The sequence below is a fragment of the Micromys minutus genome, assembly GCF_963924665.1.
Source record: "Micromys minutus genome assembly, chromosome: 7".
In the NCBI taxonomy this organism is placed as follows: domain Eukaryota; kingdom Metazoa; phylum Chordata; class Mammalia; order Rodentia; family Muridae; genus Micromys; species Micromys minutus.
In genome coordinates, this window is record NC_137976.1 from 59275964 (window position 1) to 59300622 (window position 24659).

Below are 24659 nucleotides of genomic sequence, written 5' to 3' on the forward strand. Positions count from 1 at the left end.
CCCCCCAGCTAGTTCAAATAAAGACCCTGCTGTGAGTCGCATCAGATCAGTTCTGTCTGTTTTTGGGGGGAATCACTAACACTTCTCCTGCACTACCTGACAAGCCTTAATGATCACACCTAAACCATGAGCTAACACCTGTCTCTTCTGTGTAAATGTCAGAGGTGGACTGAAGCAGGGCACACCTTTTCCCATCTCCTCAGAGTCCTCCTACAGAGACAAGGTGAATCTCCATGGGTTATATCTTGTGCATAGGAACCTGCAGGACTTTTTTTTTTTTTTTTTTTTTTTTTTTTTTTTTTTTGCAGTTTCTCATGTTTTCCAAGAGCTGGCTATTTAATTGGCCATCAGAGAATGTACCCGAGCCACTGCTGATACAGTAGGCTGGTTAGAGGACTTCATTCTTTTATCCTGGAGCTGAACACATCATGGCTAGATCACAGCTCTGACAGGCAGCTGGGCACCAGGGTGATGTGACCAAAGATTTAGGGACCAGAACCCACCTGGGGTACCTAGAGGAAGTTCACAGTTGCACCATGGGGACTGTGCAAAGTTCAACTCTCTGAGAGGACCACTGTGAAAGCTTTGTAGCTGTGACACTCAACACCGGTGGCCTGAACACAGATAAGGGTTTGGTCAACCCCACCGATGGTGGATATGCAACCCAGTCTATGGGAGAGGACCAAGAATCCGACTCCAACAGTCAAAGTCTGATCTTTCTGGATCAGGACAAAAATACTTGGCAAAAACAACTTGAGGGAAAAGGGATTTATTTTGGCTCATGGTTTCAGTGGGCTCAGCCCGTTTGCTAGGCTCCTATGCTTGAACAGAGCTTCATAGTAGTTGGTATGCTTGGAATGCCACTGGAAGCTGCCCACATCATGGTTGACCAGTGAAAACAGAAATACAGGAAGAGGGCAGTACAGGAGATACAGTCCTACCCACCCCTCAGAGAACTACTTCCTCAGGCTCCAGCCCCTTTCACAACCTCTCAGTATTGCCATTATAGTATGGGTCTACAAAAGTGTTTTTATATCTTATATATGATTAGTTGAGAATACTTGTGATTGCTTCAGGAAACATCTTCACAGACAAACCCAGAGACAGACTTTACTCATTGAGACATTTCTCAATGCAATCAAATTGATAGTCAAAATCATCTTAGGGCTAATAAGATGGTTCACTAGATAAGGTCACACGGTGTGACCTATGACCTGATTCCCCTGACCTCCATGTTGTTCTGTCTCTCTCTCTCTCTCTCTCTCTCTCTCTCTCTCTCTCTCTCTCTCTCTCTCTCTCCAAACAAACACCTCAGGTTCCAACTAAGAAAAAGGAAGAAAAAATAAATTCTGTGAAAAACTGAAACTAGAACTAATAGTTTGAATATATTGATTTTTAATATACGTGTGTGTGTGTGTGTATGTGTGTGTGTGTGTTTGGACAACAGGTAAGTACACATGTGTATGCTTAGAAACTCATCTTCCTTCTCTCTCTCTCTAAAAAGCAAAAGCACCCCAGTAGCAAAACCATTCCTAGGACTCGGGTCTTCATTTCTAGATATGATTCTTAAGGAACTAAGGTTCTTCAAAGGAAAAAAAAGTGTAAAGAACCAGTAAGTAAGAAAATGCTTAAGAAAGAATGGAAGAATGGGGGTGGGGTGAAGAGAGACAAGGGAATGTTAAAGGGACACAGGAGCTAGATTGAAGGGACTCCCACGTGTGGCAGAGTGTGATTATCAAATATGGAAAACACTAGTGATTACATAGAATAACAGCAGAAGAATAAAAATTTGGATTCAGGGCTAGGTACGCGTGAGGAACTGAGTTTGAATCCCCCAGAACCAATGAAGAGCCGGTGGCAGCCGAGTTCTGTAATCCCAGTGTTCCCGCAGCGAGATGGGAGGCAGCGATGAGGATCCTGAAACCATCAAGGGCCACTAATCTGGGTACACAGCGGTGACCCTGGCTCAAGCAATGTGGAAGGCAATTGTTCTCTGACCCCCACAGGTGAACTGTGACAGGCGCATAGCCACATCCTCACATGTGAACATGAACACACGTGCAAAGACAAAAGAAATTTGAAGGCTGGAGAGACGCTCAACAGTTAAGAGCCGTGTGGCATCTGCAGAGGGTCAAGGTTCAATTCTCAGCATCCACAGGAGGAGCATCAGTGCTTGAAACTGTAGTTCCGGGTGACTTGATGCCCTCTTCTGCCTCTGCAGGCACTGCACACGCTTGGTACACACACACATACACACTCACATACACTCACACATGCTCACACTCAAACATACGAATATAAATAAAAATAAAAATTTACAAATTAAAAAGTGAAATAAACTCACATCTATACAGATATAAACCGATAAATAATTTGAAATAAACAAGAAAAGGTTTCCCCCTCCTTATTTTTAGTCAGTCTTATTATATAACCAGGCTGGCCTTGAACTTGTGATACTCCAGACTCAGCCTCCAGAATGCTATGCTGGAATTAGACAGCTCCCTTCCCCCTGACCCCCTGTGCGTGTGTGTGTGTGTGTGTGTGTGTGTGTGTGTGTGTGTGTGCGTGTTCGTGTGCGTGTGTGTGTGTTTGTGTGTGTGTGTGTTTGTGTGTGTTTGTGTGTGTTTGTTTGTTCATTTTATTAATTTTTTTTTTAAGACAAGGTTTCTCTGTGTGGCCCTGGCTGTACTGGAACTTACTCTGTAGACCATGTTGGCCTTGAACTCAGAGATCTGCCTGCTTCTGCCTCCCCAGTGCTTGGGATTAAAGGCTTATTCCACTACCTTTTAGACATCCCTTACTTAACTGAAAAGCAAACTAAGTTATGGGGAAGGAATTAAGGAATTAGGAAACTACCATCTGCAGCCAGGAGGCACCCAATCACAGGATCCACAGGCTGCCAGCTGTCGGCAGGGTTAAAGACATGGAGGTTCTCAGAACAGCCCTAATAACTGGCCCCACCTGATGTAACAGGTCATATCACCATGTGGGACCTCCAGCCTGGAAAACACCTACCTCAAAGGGCTTTCTTGCCTGTGTGAATAACTCACAGACCTAGTGTGAGGAACCAGGTCCCAAACTGTGGGATATTCCACTAAACAATGGGGCATGTATTTAAAAACTGTCAACTGCCTCTCCTTTTCTGGCTGGAATCATGGAGGCTGTTCCAGAGAAGAAAAACAAGGTTGCTGTTGTGGCAGAAACCCTTAAGAAAAATGGAAGGAATTTCGCAGATTTGAAGGTGAAGCGCCTGAAGAAGAAGTTTGCCCTGAAGACACTGCAGAAGGCATGGAGGAAGCTCGTCTATGAGAAGGCAAAGCACTGTCACAAGGAGAACAGGCAGATGTGCCCAACTGAGATTCGGATGGCTGGGATGGCAAGGAAGGCTGGAAACTTCTATGTGCCCACAGAACCGAAATTGACCTTTGTCATAAGTATCAAAGGTGCGCAAGGTGTTGCAGCTTCTTCGGTTTTGACAGATCTTCAACAGCACCTTTAACAAGGCTTCCATTAACATGCTGAGGATTGTGGAACCGTACATTGATGGGGGTACCCCAACCTGAAGTCAGTAAATGAGCTCATGTACAAGTGAGGCTATGGCAAAATTAATAAAAAGCAGATCGCTTTGACAGATAATTCCTTGATTGCTTGGTAAATTTGGCTTCATCTGCATGGAGGATCTAATTCATGAGATCTGTACAGTTGGGAAATGCTTCAAGGAAGCAGATAACTTCCTGTGGCCCTTCAAATTATCTCCCCACGAGGTGGAATGAAGAAAAAGACAACCAACCCACTTTGTAGAAGGTGGAGATGCTGGCAACAGGGAAGACCAGAGAAACAGGCTTGTTAGACGGATGAACTGAGGTGTCACCCATGGATTTTTATAATCTGGTCAGTCAATAAACAGTCACAGCTTGGAAAAAAAAAGAACCTGTCAAGTTCAGTTGGACATGGACTCAAGCAGGAGGATTGCCATTAGTTTGGGTTTCACCATGAGTTCTGAGGGGCTAGTGTGGGGGTGTCTAGAGAGTAAAAACTTGTTTCAAAAAAAGATCAAGATCAGAAGGAACAAAGAAGTCTTGTACTGAATCTTGGACCAGGATGGTGCTATGGGAGAATTAAAGGAATGACCGGTAACATTTGCATATGAACTGTGGATCAGAAAATAGGACATATCAGTGTTGAATTTCCTGATCTCAGGAAATCTATTATTTACCGAGAATATTTTCAAAAAGAAAATTAATTTTTAAAGGCTTATTTTGACTTTATGTGTTTGTGTGAATGCCTACATGTGTGTACCACATGTGTGCAGATGCCTAAGGAGACCAGAAGAGGACATTGGACTCCATGGAACTGGAATTATAGACGCTTGCAAGCTTCTTGCTGTGAGTGTTGGGACTCGAACATGGGTCCTTCACAAGAACAGCAAGTGTTCTTGATTGTCGAATCGTCTCTCCAGCTCCAAGAAAAAAAAATTCTTATTCTCAAGGAATATACATATATACATTCACACACACACACACACACACACACACACACACACACACACACACGCATGAAGGAGAGAGAGGGCAATCCTAAACACAAGAGAAACACAATAATACAGACAAACTGTGGCAAGCAATGCCATGAAGCTTTGTAGGGGTTTTGCAGGGGGAGGGGGGTGTCTATGTAAACTATTAATTTTTTTCTAGAACAATAATTTAAATTTTATCAAAATATAGTTTAAAAGTAAGGTTTCACAGTATTCCAGACATACCTTAAACTACCAAACTGGTCAGCACATCAGCTGGCCCACAAAACAATCACCCATAACTCCAGCTCCAGGAGAACCCGCCTCTGGCCACTAAGGCACCTCTGCATGCATGTTCGCATAAGCCCTGCACACACATATGTACCATAACTAACCATGGTAAATAAAAGATTTTAATAATGATTATGGTGGTAACTTGGATGTTACAGATTATTTACCACAATGCAATCTTGGACAATAAATAATAAGTTCAATAAATAAGAAATCTCAGGTATTGACTTAAAAAGTACACTCCTCTCTGCCTCTCGCTGCTTCCTGCCACCTGAATGGTCAGCCAGATGACCTGAATTTGATTGACAGAAGGCGGGAACTGACTCCTGGAACTTGTCCTCTAACCACCACATGCACATGATGACTCCTGTGCACCCACACCTCAAGTAAACATAAAAAAACCATTACTGAAGACAACAGGGACTGGGGGGATGCCTGGGCTTCCAGTAAAGCACTTGTCGTATGTCACAGTGGTTAACTTCAGCTATCAACTTTAATACAGTCAGAATTATCTGAGGGTATCTCAGTTGTGAGTTGCCTAGATCAGACTAACTGGTGAATGCCTGTGAGGCATTTTCTTAATTGCTAGTTGAGGTCAAAGGGCTCATCCCAGGATGGGTTAAGTGTCTTCCCAAAGCAGGAGATGCTGTGTGAGAAGGGCAGTCTGAGCAAGCCAGTAAGCAGTGTTCCTTGGCTGCTTCAAGTTCCTGCCTTGAACTCCTGCCCTAGCTTCCCTCGATGATGGAACTGTACCCTGTAATCTATTTATGCCCCAAGTTGGTTTTGGTCATGGTGTTTTTCATAGCAATAGAAAACCAAACAAGGACACTATGCAAGGACCCCAGTTCAGATCCCAGTAACTACCTAAAAGCCAGCATGCATCTGTAACTTTAGCATTGACAAAGAGACCCCCCAAGCTTGCTGCCCATCGAGTCTAACTGAAATGGTGAGCTCTAGGTTCAGTGAAAGATTGTCTCAAAATAGAAGATGGAGAACAAAAATTAGAGACAACTGACATTGACCTCTGGCTCCTGTGCTCACACACACAAACATAGACAAACACACACATACACACACACACACACACACACACACACACACACACACACACACACTTATTGAAGGCCATAAAGAGTCAAGAGCATTTGCTTATATGTGCTAATATCTACCAATATTTACCATATTAAGAACTTGCAATGTTGAATATTGATTCATTTTAATGTAACCATAAGCTTGTTTCTGAGTAAGACAAATTTTGTTTCTTTAGTGAAAGAAGAACTATGTTGCAACGCAAAATTAACTTCTATTGTGGAAAGAAAGACAACATTTTGCAAATCTTAATATCTAGCCTGAGAGCAAACCTGGCTTGTTTTATATGTACCTTGGATTCAACCTGCTGTAAAATGTCGTTTTTGAATTACAAGAGAAGAAAACAAAACAAAACAAAACAACAACAACAAAAAAAAAGTCAGAAAAGGATAATTTGTTACATCTGATCCCTGTGTGGAAAACATGGATCACTCAAAAGACAAGGGAAGCCCCAGAGAAAAGAGACAAAGGATCTAAGAAACCGAGGCAGCAGTGTATGGGCAGAGTGCACACAAACAAAGGAAATTAAGACTTCAGGCAGCAAAGGCACTAGGCTGCCTGTCTGTCTGTCGACTGTGTTTTCCTGTAGATGAGCCTGTGGCACCACTTGGCTGTTCAGTTGAGCACATGCGCACAACCTGACCACATAAACACTGTTCGACATTTAAAACGTTGAGAACCAAACTATGTGAAAGAAGAAAGTGCTCCTGACAGTTACAGGAAACAAGACTGGTGTCGAAACGGCCTGCAGGAAGGCAGGGAGGAAGACAGGCAGGTGTGCTAAGGTCTTATTGTTTTGGTATCAGGAAGTAACAAGTAAAGCTGATAGTAAATTAATAACCAAGAAACCAAGACGCCCGTATTTTATTTCCAGCAATAATAATAACCGGCAGAGGAAATAGAAACCAGAAAGTATTTGCAGTGGTTGGTGCCTGGGATGGGCGATTTTGTCTGGGTTCCCTGGTACACATTTGAGGGCATCTTCCTGCACACATGAAGTATTTCAATGACAAAAACACTCAATTTTTATTTAAAGAAATAAATTACTATGTATTAAAAACATTTTAAGCAGGTGAGGGCTTTTCAGTGTGATTTTGCTAAGTTGATGTGAGAAATCCTATAGTATTCAATGGATGGAGTCACAAAGCAATGTCGTCCTCCCAAATCACGTTTTAAATACATTGGAGGAGGTCCTGTGTAAAGTGACTGCCTGCTCCCGAGATTTCTGCACCTTTAAAATGAATTGTAATTTGCTATTGTTTTCTATTATTCATTAACCAATAACCACATAAAATTAAACTATCTCAAATGAGCCATGACATTGTTTTCTTTTAGTTAAAAAAAAATCTGTAAATAGTCATGTTAGAGCAAGTCATGTTAGAGCAAGGACAGAATCGTTTCCGGCTTATGGTAAGGTGCTAGGTCTCCAGGGTTCTTGGTCATTCAGTAAGCACCCAGAACCTGTACAACCAGTGACATTTCATAGAAATGAGAGGGTTTTTAAAAATTCCACTACCCCATCTTTTGGGGGGGGGGTTGTGGGGATGAAAGCACCCACTAACATAGGAAAATGTATATAACACCTGCTATGGTTGGGATAGCCCATGTTCCACTCAGAAATGAGAGCAAAGAGTTTTATTTTTAATTTTGGTTATAATACTGTTACTTGGAAACTGAATCATCCCGAACTGCATTACAAAGTCATTGACTGGTTTCTGCCTGGCTCTGCCACTCCTTGTGACATGTTTTGGGGAAAGAGATTTGACATCTCTGGGATTGTCCCCTGATATGCTCAGCAAGGGGCTAGCCTTAGAGTCTCTGAGGTCCCTCGTCTCCTGATACATTTGGGTTGCTTGCTGGCTAGTTTTTATGTCTATTTAACACAAGCTAGAGTCATCTGAGAGGAGGAAATCTCAGGCTGTAGGCAAGCTTCATGCATAATCAGTGATTGATGGAAGAAGGCCCATCCCACTATGGGTGGGGCCTTCCCTGGGCTGGTGGTCCTGGGTTTTCAAAGAAAACAGGCTGAGCAAGCCACAAGGAGCAAGCCACTAAGCAACACCACTCCACAGCCTCTGTATCAGCTCCTGCCTCCAGGTTCCAGCTCTGCTTGAGTTCCTGCCCTGTCTGCTTAGATGATGAACTGTAAATTATTATAAACAAAACAAACCCTTTCTTACCAAAGTTGCTTTTGGTCATGGTGTTTCATCAAAACAATGGTAATCCTGACTAAGATATCTCTCTCACTAGAGCTTCCTTCTGGCTGACCAGCCTTTCTTTCTATGACTGGTCAGGTTAACTGAGAAGACAGAGCTACAGTCAAGCATTGTTGGGCAACCAATAAAGGCAGCAAGGGACAGGGGTCAAAGTGTCCACAGGCTGGGACCTGACCCCAGCAGGCTCAGACACGGGGAAGCACTTCCTCCCGGGGGTCACTCTGGATGTGACATTCCTGCCTTTGTCCTTCTTTTGCCTGGCCTTGCTGTGCTAAACCATGTATGCATTTGCCAGCTGGTCCTTCTGATATGGCTGCCCCATGGCCCTACCTCAGCTTTACAAACATTTACTGAATGCTTAGTATGAACCAAGTCCCACACGATAATGTACGAGAATTGTCTCCTTTATTTTTCTTACTCCTCTAGAGTAGGCTCCATGACGGCCATTTCCTAGGTGAGGAAATAGGGGTTCGAGGAAATAAGAAGTTCACCCAAACTTACAAAGTGCAGACTCAGCACATAGGCCCAGCCTGTACCTGTAACCTTGACCACAAGACTGTTAGCCCTTAGATCTTCAACCTCCTGTTAATGTTGAATGCTTCTGAACACCTCCCCATCCACCCAAGGAAAGAAGTCAGAAACGGCCACGTTCCTCTACAAGTGGGTACAATGGGAAACATGGGTTGATCATATCTCAGTAGGTCTGAGGGCCAAGACAGAAAGTTTAAACTGGAAACGGACATCACAGAAGCTACTTAAAGGCTCTCAGCCGAGATGTCAAATGCACCGGTCAGTGCTAGAGAAAGAACAATGTAGAAAAAAGATATTAGGAGAGTATGAACAGCCCAGGCAAGAAATGGTACCCTGACAATGCAGGTGAAAGGGAGAAGGGGGATGGGGAGCTGGATAGATAGAAGAGCTAAGAGTCTGTGTTGCTCTTGCAAACGAGTTTGGTTCCTGTACCCACTAACAGCTCATAGGATCTATAACTCCAGCTCCTGGGAGTAACTCTTTCCCCTGGCCTCCACCAGTACTGCACATATATGCACAGATGCAAACACAGGCACAAACATATACACACAATAAAAATAATAATAAGCTTTGTTAAAAGTGATGCATTTCGGGGACTGGAGAGATGGCTCAGTGGTTAAGAGCACTGACTGCTCTTCCAGAGGTCCTGAGTTCAAATCCCAGCAACCACATGGTGGTTCACAACCATCTACAATAGAATCTGATGCCCTCTTCTGCTGTGTCTGAAGACAGCTACAGTGTACTCATAATCTTTTTTTTAAAAGTGATGCATTTCCATGTTTCTATAATCTGATTATGAAAGGTATTGATGCTGGACACTGAACAGCCCATCAATGATTAGGGAGAGAACTCCACACAGAGGCAGAGGCCTTGGTACACATTTTAATAGTGGATCTTCTCCAGAGGAACTTAGACTGACTCTGCACCGTAGGTGACTGGAATTTGTTCATTTGGTCAGTCAACGGACATTCACTCACTGTCCACTTTAAAAAAGAGAAAGAAAAGAACTCTCTTAAGGTTCTCGAGCCTTAGGGTCCCGCAGCAAGAACATGGCCCCAAGCTTTTTTACCCAAGAATCGACAGCTTTAGCCAAGAGTAATTTTATCTTTTCAATTTCATTTGTTGTTGTTTTGGTTTTGGCAGTGTGGTGGATGGAAGCCAAGACCTTCCACAGAGTGAGTGCTGCACCCTTGAGGTACATACACCCCAGCCTGTGATGAAGTACGAACTTCTGAGCAGTCTAAGTCATTCATTTCTAAGCAGCTTGACCACTCCTAGGGCCAAGTTTGAGGATTTGTAGTAAGTGACAAGGTCAGAGAAATAAATTCTGCACCTGATGAGGGAAGGAGAGGGAACGGTGCATCTTACTGAGCATTTACTGCCTGCCAGTCATCAGATGGCATTCCTTCAGGGACATCTGGGCACACATAAATAGAGGGTTAACATGTAGCTTGTGTGTGTGTGTGTGTGTGTGTGTGTGTGTGTGTGTGTGTACTTTGCTCTCCTGCTGAAAGGCTTACTTCCCTCTCTTATCCCTGCCTCTCACTAAAAAGCATTAATGAAACCCAAGGGGCAATGAAACGGATGGCAAAACCCTCATAAGCACCTAGGTGTGGGCTTTCATTTAAAAGATCAATCCTTCAATTCCATATTGACCACACATGGAATATTTTAACACACACACACACACACACACACACACATACACACACACAAATAACCAGCAAGAAGGACTTAATAAAAAAAATCAGCAGACATCAGGGAGCCCAGAAACCCCCTGATTTCAGTAGATGATCTTTTCTAGAAATAAACTTACCTTCTGAGCTTGGTCTGGTTGGTTATTAAAAGGAGCTCCTATCATCTGTGTCTCGGCCTCCATTCGTGGAATTCTTCCCATGATGGGGTGGAGGGTGGAGGACCGAGTACAGTACAGCTAATGCCAAAGGAAACTTTCTGCACACGGTTAATCCTCGTCCAAGGTATTCGCTCAATGCCTAAGTAAACCTGGGATAACTGCTTTGAAAATACTGCACTGCCCTGGACCCCCTCTGCTCCCACCTGTCTGACGGCACCTGTCTCGCTGGCCTCTGCCAGCTCCATCACCACCCCTGTACCAGGCTTACCTGCTGGGCTGCCTCGTGGAAGAGTTCCTGTGGAGATCTCTGGGCCATTCTCCAGGACGTGAGGTTATGGTAATCTAGATGGGGAGACCACTCTGGAAAGCAAGCATCACTGTCAGGCCAGGCCCTCCCTCCCTCACTGCTTCGCTTCTGCCCAGTGTCCTAACACTGAGTAAGGCTGTGGGTGAAGTAGAAACCTTGTTGGCCTCATCTGGGGACTCCTCCCCACTGGCCTCTTCAGTACCCCATTCATGGTTCAGAGCCCACCTGCTCTGTTGTCCTGAGACCACAGGAACCCCTACAGCTCACCCCCTACTCCCTGAACTCCTGAAATATTGGGGATGGTCCAGGCTGATTGCCAGGCTACCCCACACTCCTTTCCCTTGGGAAGGAACCCTTTGTTCAGAGCAAGGGCATTGGGGGTCCCACTGGGACCCGTGCCTAGTGGTGAGTGAGTGTAGAATAAACTTCAGGCAGAGCCAGAGGATTGGGGGCTGTCCCGGGAGGCCCCTGGACCCTGGCCAGAATAAGGCAGGCAAGAAAAAGATGTCAGAAAAGTACAGGTCTGGCCCACCAGAGGAGTTGACCTGGCTTTCCTGAGGCCAGGGACCTTGCCCCATGACATTTAGAAGAAAGAGAGGGAGAGAGAAGGATTGAGGCAACCGATCATGCACCCCATCCTGCGGGGGAGAAAAGATTCTAGAGACTTGAGTGAACGTGGGGAGAGGAACAGGGAAAGAGTCCTATGGGACCGGTCACCCTAAGAAGATCTGGAGGCTACGGGATAAAGCTCTGGGTACCAGGGTCAGGTCCTCCCGACCCCGGCCATTCTTCCCCTCCGCGGAGCAGTACCCGCACCCTCACCTGCTCCTACCTGGGCTCCCGAGGCCACACCCGCCCCACCCCGCCCCGCCACGTGGCCCGCGCTCCCGGCCACCTGCCCTGAGTCTCGCGTGACCCCGCCCCAGTGTCCGGACAGAGCATCTGGACTAGAGACCCTGTCCCCGAAGGGCGGTGGTTCAGCCAGGTGACACCGAACTGGCAGGAAATGGAGCTTCTAGAGACAAGAAAGCACGCTGAGAGGCTGGGGGGTGACTGTCACCACTTCAGCAGGACTACTAAGCCGCCTTCCTTGGGGGTGAAATACGGTTTCCAGGGGCTCGGGTTGCAGGGCTCAGGGTGGAAATTAACATACAGAGAGATTAAATTATCTCCATTTTCAATCTGGCATAGTTCCTAAACCTTAAATAACATGCCAGGCTTCCATGTGGGCTTCTGAGAAACAGGAGGGCAGCTGGGAGTACTTCCCACGCCCACAAGCCTTTGTGTGAAATCCCTAAAAATAGAGGCTGTTCTTTTAAAACAAAAGGGAAGGCAAAGCCCGGGAACACTGGTGGCGCCCTATCCTCTCCTTGCTGCTCCAAGGGAAGTTGTTCCTGCGAAGGTGTCTTACATAAAGTTTGCTGTCTGGTCCATTTTAACTGTACAGCTGAGTGTGGTTAATCTCACTCCCGGTGTTCGTTGCTCCGGGATCCAGCATCACTATGCCTCAAAACGTTTTTCATCACCTCGGACAGAAATCGCACACACCGCCGCCCCTCCACCCATAGTGCCCCCATTCACTGTCTGTCTTTCTGCCTACTCTGGATATAGCTAGCCTCTAAATGGAATAATACAATATTTATCACTTTGTGCCTGGCTTGTTTTACTTGAGCACCACGCCCCCAAAATCTTTTATGTTGTATGATCAGCATTTTTCAGCAAGCAAATTGGTTTTTCATTCGTTTATGGAGTTTTGTTTCACTCTTGACTTTGCAACGCTGGAAGTGGAACCCGGGGCTTTATCGGTGCTGGGCAGCTCTGTTCAACCTCTGAGTTATATCCCCAGCTTGCAGGGAGTTTTAATAACTCATCTCTGCAAGAAGCAAACCCCCCCATTTCCACCAGAATGACTCTAGGATTACCTATCTTCGAGAAGAGGATGGACAGACTGAAGGATAGGACATTGCTAAGATCCACGCCATGGGCATCTCTTCACCCGTACTGCTGTGGAAGCTTTCTTTCTTCGTCCCTTTTTGGGTGATTTATGACACTTTTGAGCCTTGTAGTAAACTAGGTTCCTGTTTGCCGGCAACCTCTGAGGAGTCTACCGCTAAGCATCAGCCAGAACTTTGAGAAATCCACGTGCAAACTCGTGCAAGCCTGAGTTTACAGCAGGAGAAAGGGAGCTATCCCCGTCTCTGTTACTGTTGCTTCCTGCAATCAACTCTTTTTCCAGATAAATGAAAAGGAGTTTCCTTCAAAGCCTGTCTTCCAAACCTAGAATAAATGTGTCCATGTCTCTTTATTCATTTTAAGGCTAGATAAACTCAGTTGTTACAAAGGAACCCTGTGCCCTGCTTTATACCGACTTAACTTATAGCCTTAAAACAACGACAACAAAAACCAAACCGCTCCCTCCAACAAATTAAATAAATAAATAACCGGAGTGGTGTTGCACAGGGAGACAGAGGCAGGTGGATCTCCTTGAGTTGAGGACAGCCTGGTCTAAAAAGTGAATTACAGGACAGCCAGGACAGACAGAGAAACCCTGTCTCAAAAAACCAACCAAGCAAACCAAACCAAACAAAAAAACAACCAAACAAATAAAAAACCAAAAACACTTGTGCCAAAAAAAAAAAAAAAAAATAGTATCTTGCATATTGTTAGAATGGAACATTTCCTTCCTAAGCTACCATCCTCTGTGGCCCGAGAGAAGGTACCCATTGCATCGTCTACCACTAATACTCAAAAGCATGAGAACCTAAAGTCCATTGGCAGAAGATGGAATAATTTAGAACAGAGCCATATGCGGACAGCTGGCGCTATAAGTCTGCTGGTGGTTCTCCGTGCACTGACACAAATCACAAACAGCAAGTTGCAGGACACGTGACCCATATGTCTATAGATGTATCATTTGCACACAAAACACTAAATCACCTGTGTTTCTCTCTAGAGAGAGGAACCAAGATAGTAAAACAGGAGCGGAAACCCACTTCGGTGGCTGCATCTAGAGTTTTATTGACTTTTTTTTTGCCTTAAAACAAGTACAATGTTTCTTTAGAATCTGAAGAGGAAAATGAGTAAGAAGTTAAAAAGACAGATGATGTGGGGCCAATGGTACCTTTGCCAAGATGGCTGCATTAATACATTCCATCGCATCTGCTTTTTATAAAATAGGAAATGAGATTCCCTCGGGAGAAGGACTTTGTCCATTGACCAGAGTGGGCTTTTGCAAGTGCCTCAGCTGATGGAAGAAATAACACTGTTTGGCTTCACAAGCGAAACAATAAAGGCAACAGGTGTTCTGGCTGTTAGACGGCTCACCCTTGAGATTCAGACAATATATCGTGGGATGTATGTGGATGCTCCTGGTGAGAGCCAGTATTAACCAACTGTGAGCGAAACAGGTATTTTTTTTTTAATTGACTCCCACCTGCAGCCGAGGGGTCCTGGGCGTTGTAGAGCAAGCTGTTCTTGCTGGACAAGCTCCGAGTCCCTGACTCACAGAGTGGATTAAAGATGGTGGCTCCTTTAAACAAATACGTTTGAGAGTAGTTTGCTACACAGCAATAGACAGTGAATACACGAAGCATCCAACCGTGATAGAAGTGGCTCCTCCCCCTCCAAAAATCCCTTATCCGTTTTGTTGTTTGGATTCACTGTTATTACAGCCACCGTTATGGAAGAATAGAATATAGCTATTAAACTATTTTTCTTCAGCTGAGTAAGAACTCGGGCTCCAGTACTGAACCCCGTGGCAAGGCTGTTGCTGCGTGCACCTCACCAGGCTGCAATTCATGCAAGAAGCTCGTTCCTGTCCTTCCTTCCAGACGATGGTGCCGAAATTTCCCTCTGTGTGAAGGCTGGCAAAGAAACCATGCTTTAGAACACAGATTCTCAGCCAGTGAGTGACGCTTCCACACGGTTAGTCTAAGGTCACTAGAAAACACATATATTTGCATTATGATTCACAACAACAGCAAAATTACACGTATGAGGTAGTTACGGCTGGGGATCACTACAACATAAGGAAGTAGGGTCCCAGCATTAGGAAGGCTGAGAGCCACTGCCTTGGAAGATGACCTCTTTTGTCAGAAAGCCTGAAGCCAGGGACAGGATCGGAGCTTGAACAAAGTAAAGCAGAACAGAAATATGAGAGCAGACCGCAAACATTAATCGGTGAGGCCAACATGTATGTGCACAGCCTGGACTGTAGCACCAAAGGCTAGACCACAAGGAGGGGTCAGCTGGACTGGCATGGCTTCACAACCCATCTGTGGGCTCAGAAAACACCCGTACCTGGGAACCTGTCCTAAGGAGTCTGACCTCGCCACGTGACTGGTCTGAGCTGGGACTGGACACATTGGCATTTTCTTTTAAGGCCCTCCTTTGCCAATGGGCAGTCTTCTGTAACAATTACGGAATTTCTAGTCCTACAGTCCTTGTCTTTATTCAAAAATACTACTTGACAGTGCTCTAACTCAAAATTTAAAGATTTAGCGTCTTTAACTTTGTGTAGCTATGTGTCCGTATACATGTATGTGGACACGAGTGAAGGCCCACAGAGGCCAGAGGTATAGGATGCCCTGGAACTATAGCTACAGAGTTGCAGGACACCTGGTGAGAACTGAACTCAGGACCTCATCTCTCCAGTCCTCTAATTAAAATTTTAATAGCAAAAAAAGAGCGTAAAGAGTGACCCTGAGATAGATAGTATGCTACATGGTAAATACTTAGCTGGTCATTGAAATACATTTTCCAAGGACATGCCTGTTTGAAAGTTAAAAGTTTTGTTTTATATTTATATATTTTTATATGCAAGTACCCTTGAAGGCCAGAGGGTGTTTGGATGTCCTGGAGTTACAGGTGGTTGTGGGCCAGCTGGTATAGGTGCTGGGAACCTAGCTTATGTTCTCCAAAGGAGGGGTGTTATGCTCTTAAATGCCGAGCCATCTCTCCAGCCCCACATTTCTCTTTTGAAACAGGGTCTTACTCTGTATAGTCTAGGCCAACCTAGAATTCAATATGTGGCCTCAAAACTCTCAGCAATTCTCCTGCCTCAGTTGGGATTACAGGTGCGCACTGCTCAGCTTGGCTCCTTTTTGGATTTTGAATTGAACTCCAAAGTCCTAGGTAAACAGGGGGAGGGGCATCTGTCAGCAGCACTGCTGGGGGGCCTTAGGGAGAACAAAACCCTGCTTGCCTTCCAGTTTAGGGCTGAGTACAGTGGGCAGGGCTCTCCTCTCAGGTATCCCCAGCTCCTGTCCAGCAGGTTTCTCATCCAGGATCTAAGGCATTTGTTGACTCTAAGGGTTTGCCTTACAAGAGAAAGTCAAAGCCATCTTTGACTAGCACTAACCACCTGCCACAGGCCAGGACTTGGAAGCCTGAGAAAGCATGTGACACGGACGTCCTATTTATTTTATGACCACGGAGGCAGCCTTTCCGGTTGGCAACAGCACTGACTGGCATTCTTTATCTCCTTAAATGTCACACATAGAAGCCCCAATGGCAGACCTTTGAGAATGAAGAGGAGCAGAGTGAAGCCTGGCCCATAGCCCTGGCTCTTTTTACTATGACCATGCCCAAGGTCTTCAATGTGTTCAAGGCCCTCTCTCCTAGTTTCTTATAAGAAGTTCACTGTAAGACTGCTAAGCCTACCTGTGAGAGTTACAAGGCTGTTTTGTTGGGGAATGGAATCCAGATCAGTAGCCTGTTGGTGTCAGACCTTACTCTGTTTCCTTTCTTTTGGAAACTTCACCACCTAATGCTGTCATCCTAGGACCCCAAACTCTCAGCACTGCACCTTGGAGATCTTTCTGTACCCTTACATTAACTCTAGTGCTTGGACCCTCCCTCTCAGGCAAACCCACCAAATACCTGTGCATCATCAACCAGAAGATACATGGGAGCAAGACCTCTGAACAGGTGAGGACACTACTCAGATTCTCCTATTGATAAACACAACACTGTAGATTGTTGGGGATTGATTCTAATGCTTTTTCTTAATTCAGCTCTTCCACATAGTGAGGGTCCCTACTCCCAGCTGTCTTTGATTGGTAATAAAGAATTGTCTTACAGCCAATGGCTGAGCAGGGAAATAGAGGTGGGATATTTAGAACCCATGGGTGAAGGACCGATGGGGAAGGACACAGAATCACCATGATGGGAGCAGAGAGATCAGAATTCAAAAGGCCCGTGATGTGTAAGAATCTGGGGAAGCAGCCACTCCCCAACTTGGATCTGGGGAACCAAAGATAAAGTATAATTTTAGAAAAATTTAACTCAGGAATACCAGAGGGGAGTGTATGCTAGCCTCAGGGAGGTTTAGAAGTTCCCAGCCATTGAGCTAGTTAGACATATTAAAACTGTGTGTGTGTTTCATGAAGCCAAAGCTCTTGGGCAGTGCTCATGCAACCTGCCAAGAGCCAAAGTGGACTATTCACGGCTACAGTAGATAGCTAACCAGGCCAGGAAAGCATGCATGTCCGTGAGAACTCTGCGATTGAAGTGATCTCATCAGCCAAATTGGGAGAGGCTCTCCTTAGGATCCGAAGGACAGGGTGAAGAGGGGAGTCTTCACATTGTAGAGAGAAGACAGTGTTCTTGATGACCAAGCACTGGCAATCAGCAGGGAAGTAGAAGGTGGGAGGCCTTCTTGTGGGAGCAGACAACTGCAGGACCAAGGGGCACAGCTGGTCCAGACTGAGCTGAGAAACTTAGGTAAGGCTTCCACGTGGCACATCCAGAGCAAGGACTAGAGGCAGACAAATGTGGGTGTGCAGAAACTTACAGGAACCCAGGTAAGCCTGGGTTGGTTTGGGATATGGCTGTGGTAGAGGGGAAGGATTGCAAAGGGTTAAATTATCGTTCACAAGCCTGTCCCCACCATGAGCTGACATTCTAAGTATAGGATAGAGCACAGTGAACCAAATCCAGCATGGAGCAAAGTTGTTTCTGAGGACCCAGGGGGTTATTCCCTAGCAGCTGGGAAAGGGCTGGGGCCACTAGGCCATAAACAGAGACCTGGCCTTCCTACTCTCAACTAACTCTACTCCAAGGATGCTCTGCTCAGCTAGAGCATGGTTTGTCCTGGTCTGACGCTCTGTCTTTTCACACCAAGGTTTGGGAAACAGGTCCAAAACATTTTAAGAAGACCCAGTAATGTTAGATTCTTTATTTTCTCACTATGAAGTTCAGGCTGGCCTTCAATTCAAGACAGCAGCCTCAAAAATGCTGGGATTACAGGTATATTCCACATTTAGCTGACCCTGAATTCTTGCAACTCCTTTGGGAGTCCTGTTTAGAAGCTTGCATTAAGTGCTGAATTCTAGCATTTTCCCCGCCTGATTATGGTCTCATCGTAATACCACTTTGGATGAATTCAAACAGCACCTTTAAAACCTTCTCTGACAGGCAAAATGTGTAATCACCTCTTACTCACAGATGTTTATAGGAGGCAGCTTGGTTGAGGCTGTGAACTAAACACCTTTGAGAAGCTTACAAATTAACCCACGGGTCTCCGATCTCTCAGTGAGAGGTTAATATTTGCGTTTCTCTGAACTATCACTATTTAAGAATACACAAATAAACTTAACCTTAATGAAGCAGGGCGTCCTATAGCTTAGCTCAGCTCTTCATCACATACATGGCGGTGCCACAAGATGAAAACAAAGGAGTAGCAAGTGTGGGGGTGGGGGTTAAATGATAAAAAAAATCAACTTAAAAATTAGAAAAAAAAAAAACCCCACTTCCTAACAGATGTAAGAAATTTCAGAGCACTCCAATTTACTCATTCCCGTATTTTTATAGTGTTTCTTATATGTTGCAATACAAAGCAGTGTTCGGAAGGCCTCCAAGGGGGCTGGAGGAACGGCTCAATGGTTAGAAGCACATACTGCTCCTGTAGACGACTTTCATTCCTAGCACTGGGCACCTGTACTCATAACCCTGCAACACACACACATACCTATACTGTGAACTAGCTCCCTGGCCTCAGAATCATTTGCTCAGGTAGGGTCTTACCTTCCTCACATGCAAATCTATTTACTGCTTTTAATTTACACATTTCTGCAATAGTGTAGAAGGAAGCCAAGTGAGGATCAGGAAAGTTAAGTGGCTTCAACAGGGTCACTCAGCAAGATCAAGGACAGCCTGTGGAAGTCCTTTGTCTCCAAGTCCCATCCCACTTTTTGCCCACAGCCTGGATGAAGAACATGACCAATCCACATCCATGTCTTAGCACAGCTCTCCATGAGAAACATGTGAGGGTGGCTCATTTAGAGCTGTCTCAGCATCACTGTTCACGCTGTTTGGAAATCTTTCCTAAAGAATACACTTTCTGCCTATGTTACAAACTGTATTCCCCTCCTGCTTTGTGCACCAACACCCGCTCTCAAACCAGCTGGGCCAGCTGAGTAAATAATTCTCCCTGACATCTGAGAGGCCCCCGAATTGCTCTCCCCGTTCACCGTTGTCATCTCTGCCTGTCATTTTGTTCTGTGTTCCAGCAATTGTCCCAAGTCTCATTCTGTCACTGGCAGAAGCCACTTAAGTGATGGCATTGCAGCTCCCAGTCAAAGGGAGATCACACCGGGGGTTTGAGTTTACTGTTGCTCAAAGACCTTGGAGAAAATGGGGATGCTGTGGACATAGCTGTAGTCTGGAAGGAACCTGCATCAGTGAGACCAGAACAGTCAACATGCCAACACGTATCCACGGAGGAAGTGCCAACCAGCCTCGCCTCTGTGGCTGCTGCCAGGAAAACATTTCCAGCACCAGCTTCCATCATCCTCTGGGTAGCTTCACCCTTGTGTTTAAATCCATAGAGCATAGAGTACCCAGGCCTGACAGGCCAGCACCTCCAGCAGACTTCCCAAGTTGCACATTCCAGGCTTTGAACATTACCCATAAATCTGAGAACAATCATGCTTTCCCACTTACCTATTTATTGAATTCAACCTGAAGTGCGTAGCATATTACCAACACATCTTTACACTCAGTGTTTGCCTTAACCATATGAAGTACAACACCGTGACATGTAATCTCTAGTTGATACCACAATGCTTTCAGATTAAGATGCTAGAAGCCAGGCTGGCCCAATGGCTAAATAGCACTGGCTGCTCTTCCCAAGGATCCAGGTCTGATTCCTGGCACCCACACGGCAGCTCCCTGTAACTCAAGGATTGGATGCTCTTCTGCACTTGCTCAGGATTTCACTCACATAGTGCAGACATATGTGCAGGCAAAACACATCAACTGGTCTTTTTTGTCCCTTCTTTAAAAAAAAAAAAAAAAGCCAGATACTGGTGGCTTCGGCCATCTACTATTTGCTGAGTAGGTGATCAGTGCTGAATGTAGGGTGAAAGGTTCTGAGCCCCAGACAATGAAGATCCAGGTCATCGGGAAACGCCAATCCTATCCCAGGGAATGTTCTCCCCTAGGCTCCCTTCCCCACAGGCAGGAACATCGGTTTCAGCCTTCAGGACATGAGAAGTTATGAACAGTAAGGTTACAAATTTAAGAGCTTATCTGTGTGAGTAAACAGGCCAAGGTCCAAATGTGCTCCACTTAACAAGTCAAGGCTGTTCCAACCCGCCTTGTTCCCCAGGCACCGGAAAATGCCATTCTTACTGTCTTTTCCTCATCCCAGCTCTTACACTTAGGCATGAATATATCTGCCTAAGTCTATGGATAAAAGGTTTTGTCCTGATTGCCCATCTGTCTTAAAATGATCGGGCTTGGGGGCGGGCTCCCATTTTCGCTTCATTTCACTTTGGCTTCCGCTGACTCTTGATCCAGGAAGTGGATGCTGTTTATCCTAATATCCACCAGATTCAGCGATCAGGGGACTGAACGGCTGGAAAGTGTACTCTATCCGGACACTGATCAGAAAAAAATCATTTTGTGAGCGATAAATTGTCAAGTAAGACTCAGTGACAACACATTAATTCAAGTGACTTCAATTTTATTTTTTTCATAGAATCTTCAGAAGGTGGGAGAAGTGTCAGGGTAGAATATCTCCCCATCCCTCTTCCCACCAAGCCAAATCACCGGGATCTAGGAAATGAATAGTAGACCATCAGTGGTACCATTACGTACAGTTGGTTACAGCACCATGCCAATGAGCCAGGGTCTGAGCACTGACTTCTGCAAGGGCCAATTAATTGACATTTGTCCCAAAAATGGAGGCAGCCCTCTTAACTGCAAACTGCTTTTTTACAATGCATCCCACTGTCAGAAGACAAGGTCCTGGCAAGGTGGCTGGTGGATGAAAACAGGTCTATCTACACTAACGGAGGGGAAACCCAAACAAACCATGTATGCTACTGATGAAAGGTTAATGGACTCTTATCTGTAAAGAGAAGCCGTATATATTCTTAGCCCTAAGCTTCAACACGGTTCAAGTCTGAAATAGTTAAGACAGTTAACAGCTGACTTGATCTTAGAACTACAACATATCACAGCAATCTACAGTAAAGGCCCTGATAATTACTCAGCCTATGGAACTATTAATTCCACATGGACATCCTTTCCTCTAGAATAACTATGTACCACTTTTTTTTTTTGCATATTTACCAGTAGTTATTTGGTTCAAAGTATTGTGAAAAATTCAGCTAGAAAATTATTCATAAAACTTGTATTCTGTATTTTATTTTCAAACAGCCAAGTGTCCACATTTAAAATGCAGAATTTGTAAATATAAGTTAATCTAATAATTCAATTTAAAATAAAGTAAAACAACTTCCTTTAGTATCACAATACACAAAACAGTATTATAAACTCCAAGAGGCGAGGTGAACTGTGACGACTGTGCCGAAAGCTATGAACGCATTAAACCTTGTAATGTCAGTTCATGTCCCGTGGCCAGGGTGAAATAGGCCGTCACTGTATTCGAATGGCTCAGCGACTCACTTATGGTATAAAATGGGGGCTCAGGCAAGATTTTTATTTTTTAAGCAATGATGATTTAAAAAAAATCTTAACAGAAAAATCCTCCCAATTGCTTAAAAGCAATTATACATGGAGGATAACTATTATTTTTAAATATCTTGGCTAAATTTCAATAATTAGGCTGCTGACTGCAGTGTAAAAGTTTGTATTTAAAAATATCACAAATATAATATTTAACAGTGAAATTTTCAATGTGGTTAAGTTTCACTGCAAAGCAATTTCACCTGAGTAGACTTTTGAAATTTAGTGCTCATATTTTGAGGGAAGGGAAGGGAAGCCCCACTTTGTGTCTGATACTGAGTTTGCAGCTGACTCTCCCACGGACCCCCTAGGGGTGCAGGAACCATCTGCTGTGGCCTTCCCAAGAAAAGACACCCCTTTCCCACATAAATTTACTCTGGTATCTTACAAATTGTCAGTATCCACCAAATATTTCCATGTAGCTACCCATTCAAGCATAGCAACCCAATTCATTCAGTTCTATACAACAGCCTCTACAGTATATACATGTTTAATTAGCAATAGGAAGTAGAAAAGAAATGTTTACAATTGAGAGGGGCCGAGACCAGGACAGGAAAAGCAATACTGTATAATCAGAATATCCTAGCAGCCTACCACTTTCAACAACAAGGTTTTCTTTTATTGGTTGGAGTACAAAGAAGGCATGAGGGATTCCAGGAAAATAACACTATGTCTCGGAAAATCCAACGTGCTCCACCATCAGGATTTCCATCACACATTTAATTTCTTCTGTACAATTTTTATAAACGTGTTTTTTTTTTTTCTTTTCAAAGTCATCAGATTCCCAGGTGAAACTCAGCACTACACAGTATGCCCTTGAAGCAATGAGGTTAACCTGCTTTATTTGGGTACCAAGGTCCCTTCCAGACAGCATTAAAATAAAGACAAGTAAGACTAGACAGATAAAATCCAGTATAATTCAAACCCGACAATGAAAAATTTCCCCCATATTGTTGCAAAATTCTCTCTACTGAAATGCTCTGCTACAATAATAAAAAGCATACATTACATAGAAAAGGTACCAGTGTACTAAAAAGTGACCGGAGTGGGCTAGCAAATCCTTCAAAGCACATTATATAAATGACTAGCATTAAAAACATTTTCCCTATAAAATGTAGGTCATAATCATTTATAAATTGGCGGCTTCGTTTCTAAAGCAGTGATGGGTGTTCAGAGAGCTGCTCTGTACAGTATAGTATCTACTCACTTCAAGGTATAAGTTTGTCTTTCTTTGTATTGAAGTTGAGTAAATTCATCTGGTCAGCTGAGAAATCAAGCTTGAAAAATAAGTATCTAAAAATCAAAGTAGAAAGTTTAGAATCATTGAAATGTAGCTATGGAATATGAAGAAATCTATCTACTTCACGACTGAACTGAAGTTACCTCAACACTTACGGGCTTGAATCTAGAACAGAAACACATATTAAAAACCAAAGCAAAACACAGAGTTAGGTAGCGGTACAGAAGCGGGGAACAAACAAAACAGAACAAAATGAAACACATCCCTTCCTTCAGTGTGATGGGCAGTAAGTTCTGCGGTCTTCCTCCATCTTTGCACAAGAGTGGTAAGGCCATTCAATGCTTAGTGAGACTGAGCACAGACGAAGCCAGATCTAGCCTGTCTCCCCTGCAACGTCAATTATGCTGTGTAAACAGTGTTACGTTCCAACAGGAGGAACAATGGAATTTGCTTATAAAAACTAATTAAAGGTAATTGTTATTAAGTGAAATAAGGATAAGTAATAACTCTGAAATGTTTCTCTAGAACGTTCCTGATGCTACCTGTAAAGTTAGCACTGCTATGTATTATTGCTTACATACAGTACAACATCACACGCCTTCTAACATAAAGCGGTACTGTGACTGGTTTGTACATATTTACAGAGTCTTAAAAACAAGCTGTAAAAACATTACATACTTTCAGACAATACAAATTAGCACATTGGTACTCACTTCAAACAAATGGAATGCATAACATTAATAAACATCATAAAGGAAGACTCACATCAAGTCCTTGATTGTCAAGACACGTTTATATATAAACTCTAACTGTGCAGAATCAAAGGTTCAATCATAGGTAGGTGCATCCTTACTCGATGAACCATATTTACAGCATGGTATTGCATAAAAAAATAAAATAATGTTTACAGGGTTTTACTTTTTTTATCCATTGGATTAAAGAAAGCAACAAACACAACAAGAAATGTTTGTCTGCTTTAGTCTGTTTCCTACCAAAGTTTAGGTGGAAAAAGGAAACACACGGTTTTTATTTGCAGAATATAGCAAAAAGCAACTGGAAAATTATTTCCCTGAAATAAAGCAATTTGAAACGGAAAAGGCTTAAATTAAATTGCAGACTCAAATAGATTCTCACTGATTATAATAGTGCTTCTTCAAGTAAACACACTGAGGAAAGATGAACTCTAGTTTAAAGGTTCTAGGGAGCTCGGTATGCAGCGTGCCTACTCAAAGGTTCCCGGCCTTTTTTTTTTTTTTTTTTTAAACAGCCCTTTAAAAGCCCAAATTAATAAAAATCAAAGAAGTGGCAAAAGATCTAACCTTGCTGGCACTCTGCAAGTGTCCCTCATCTGTGGGAATAAAAGCTTGCCCTGAGCACAAGGCCTCTTCTACCTCTTAGGAGATAAAATGACCCACTGCTGGCACCCTGAGTCAGAGCTAAGATGGTGGATTCCTACCTGCATACTGTAGATCCATAAAAACAAAACACAAAAACCAAAACCATAGGAACTACGCAGTTATTCCAAACCCAACGAAGCACATGTGCAGTAAGAACTGAAGCTCAAACAGTGACAATGCCTTCGGATGTTGGAGAGCTCCTGCCTTGTCTAGTGGGCCCAGACCAACAAGCTAATGGTGAGCAAA

General features: G+C 44.0%; 1 protein-coding gene across 1 annotated transcript in view; it reads right to left on the reverse strand.

Annotated features, from left to right (window-relative positions):
- Positions 1-10811, reverse strand: part of SLC12A8 (solute carrier family 12 member 8) — a gene marked incomplete at its 5' end in the record, with an annotated part of 141088 nt that extends 130277 nt beyond the window's left edge. Inside the window, one exon of the mRNA XM_080919665.1 lies at positions 10764-10811. Within this exon, the coding sequence (XP_080775791.1) occupies positions 10764-10811 (48 nt within the window). The remainder of the gene's footprint in view (positions 1-10763) is intronic.
- Between the last annotated feature and the right edge of the window lie 13848 nt (positions 10812-24659).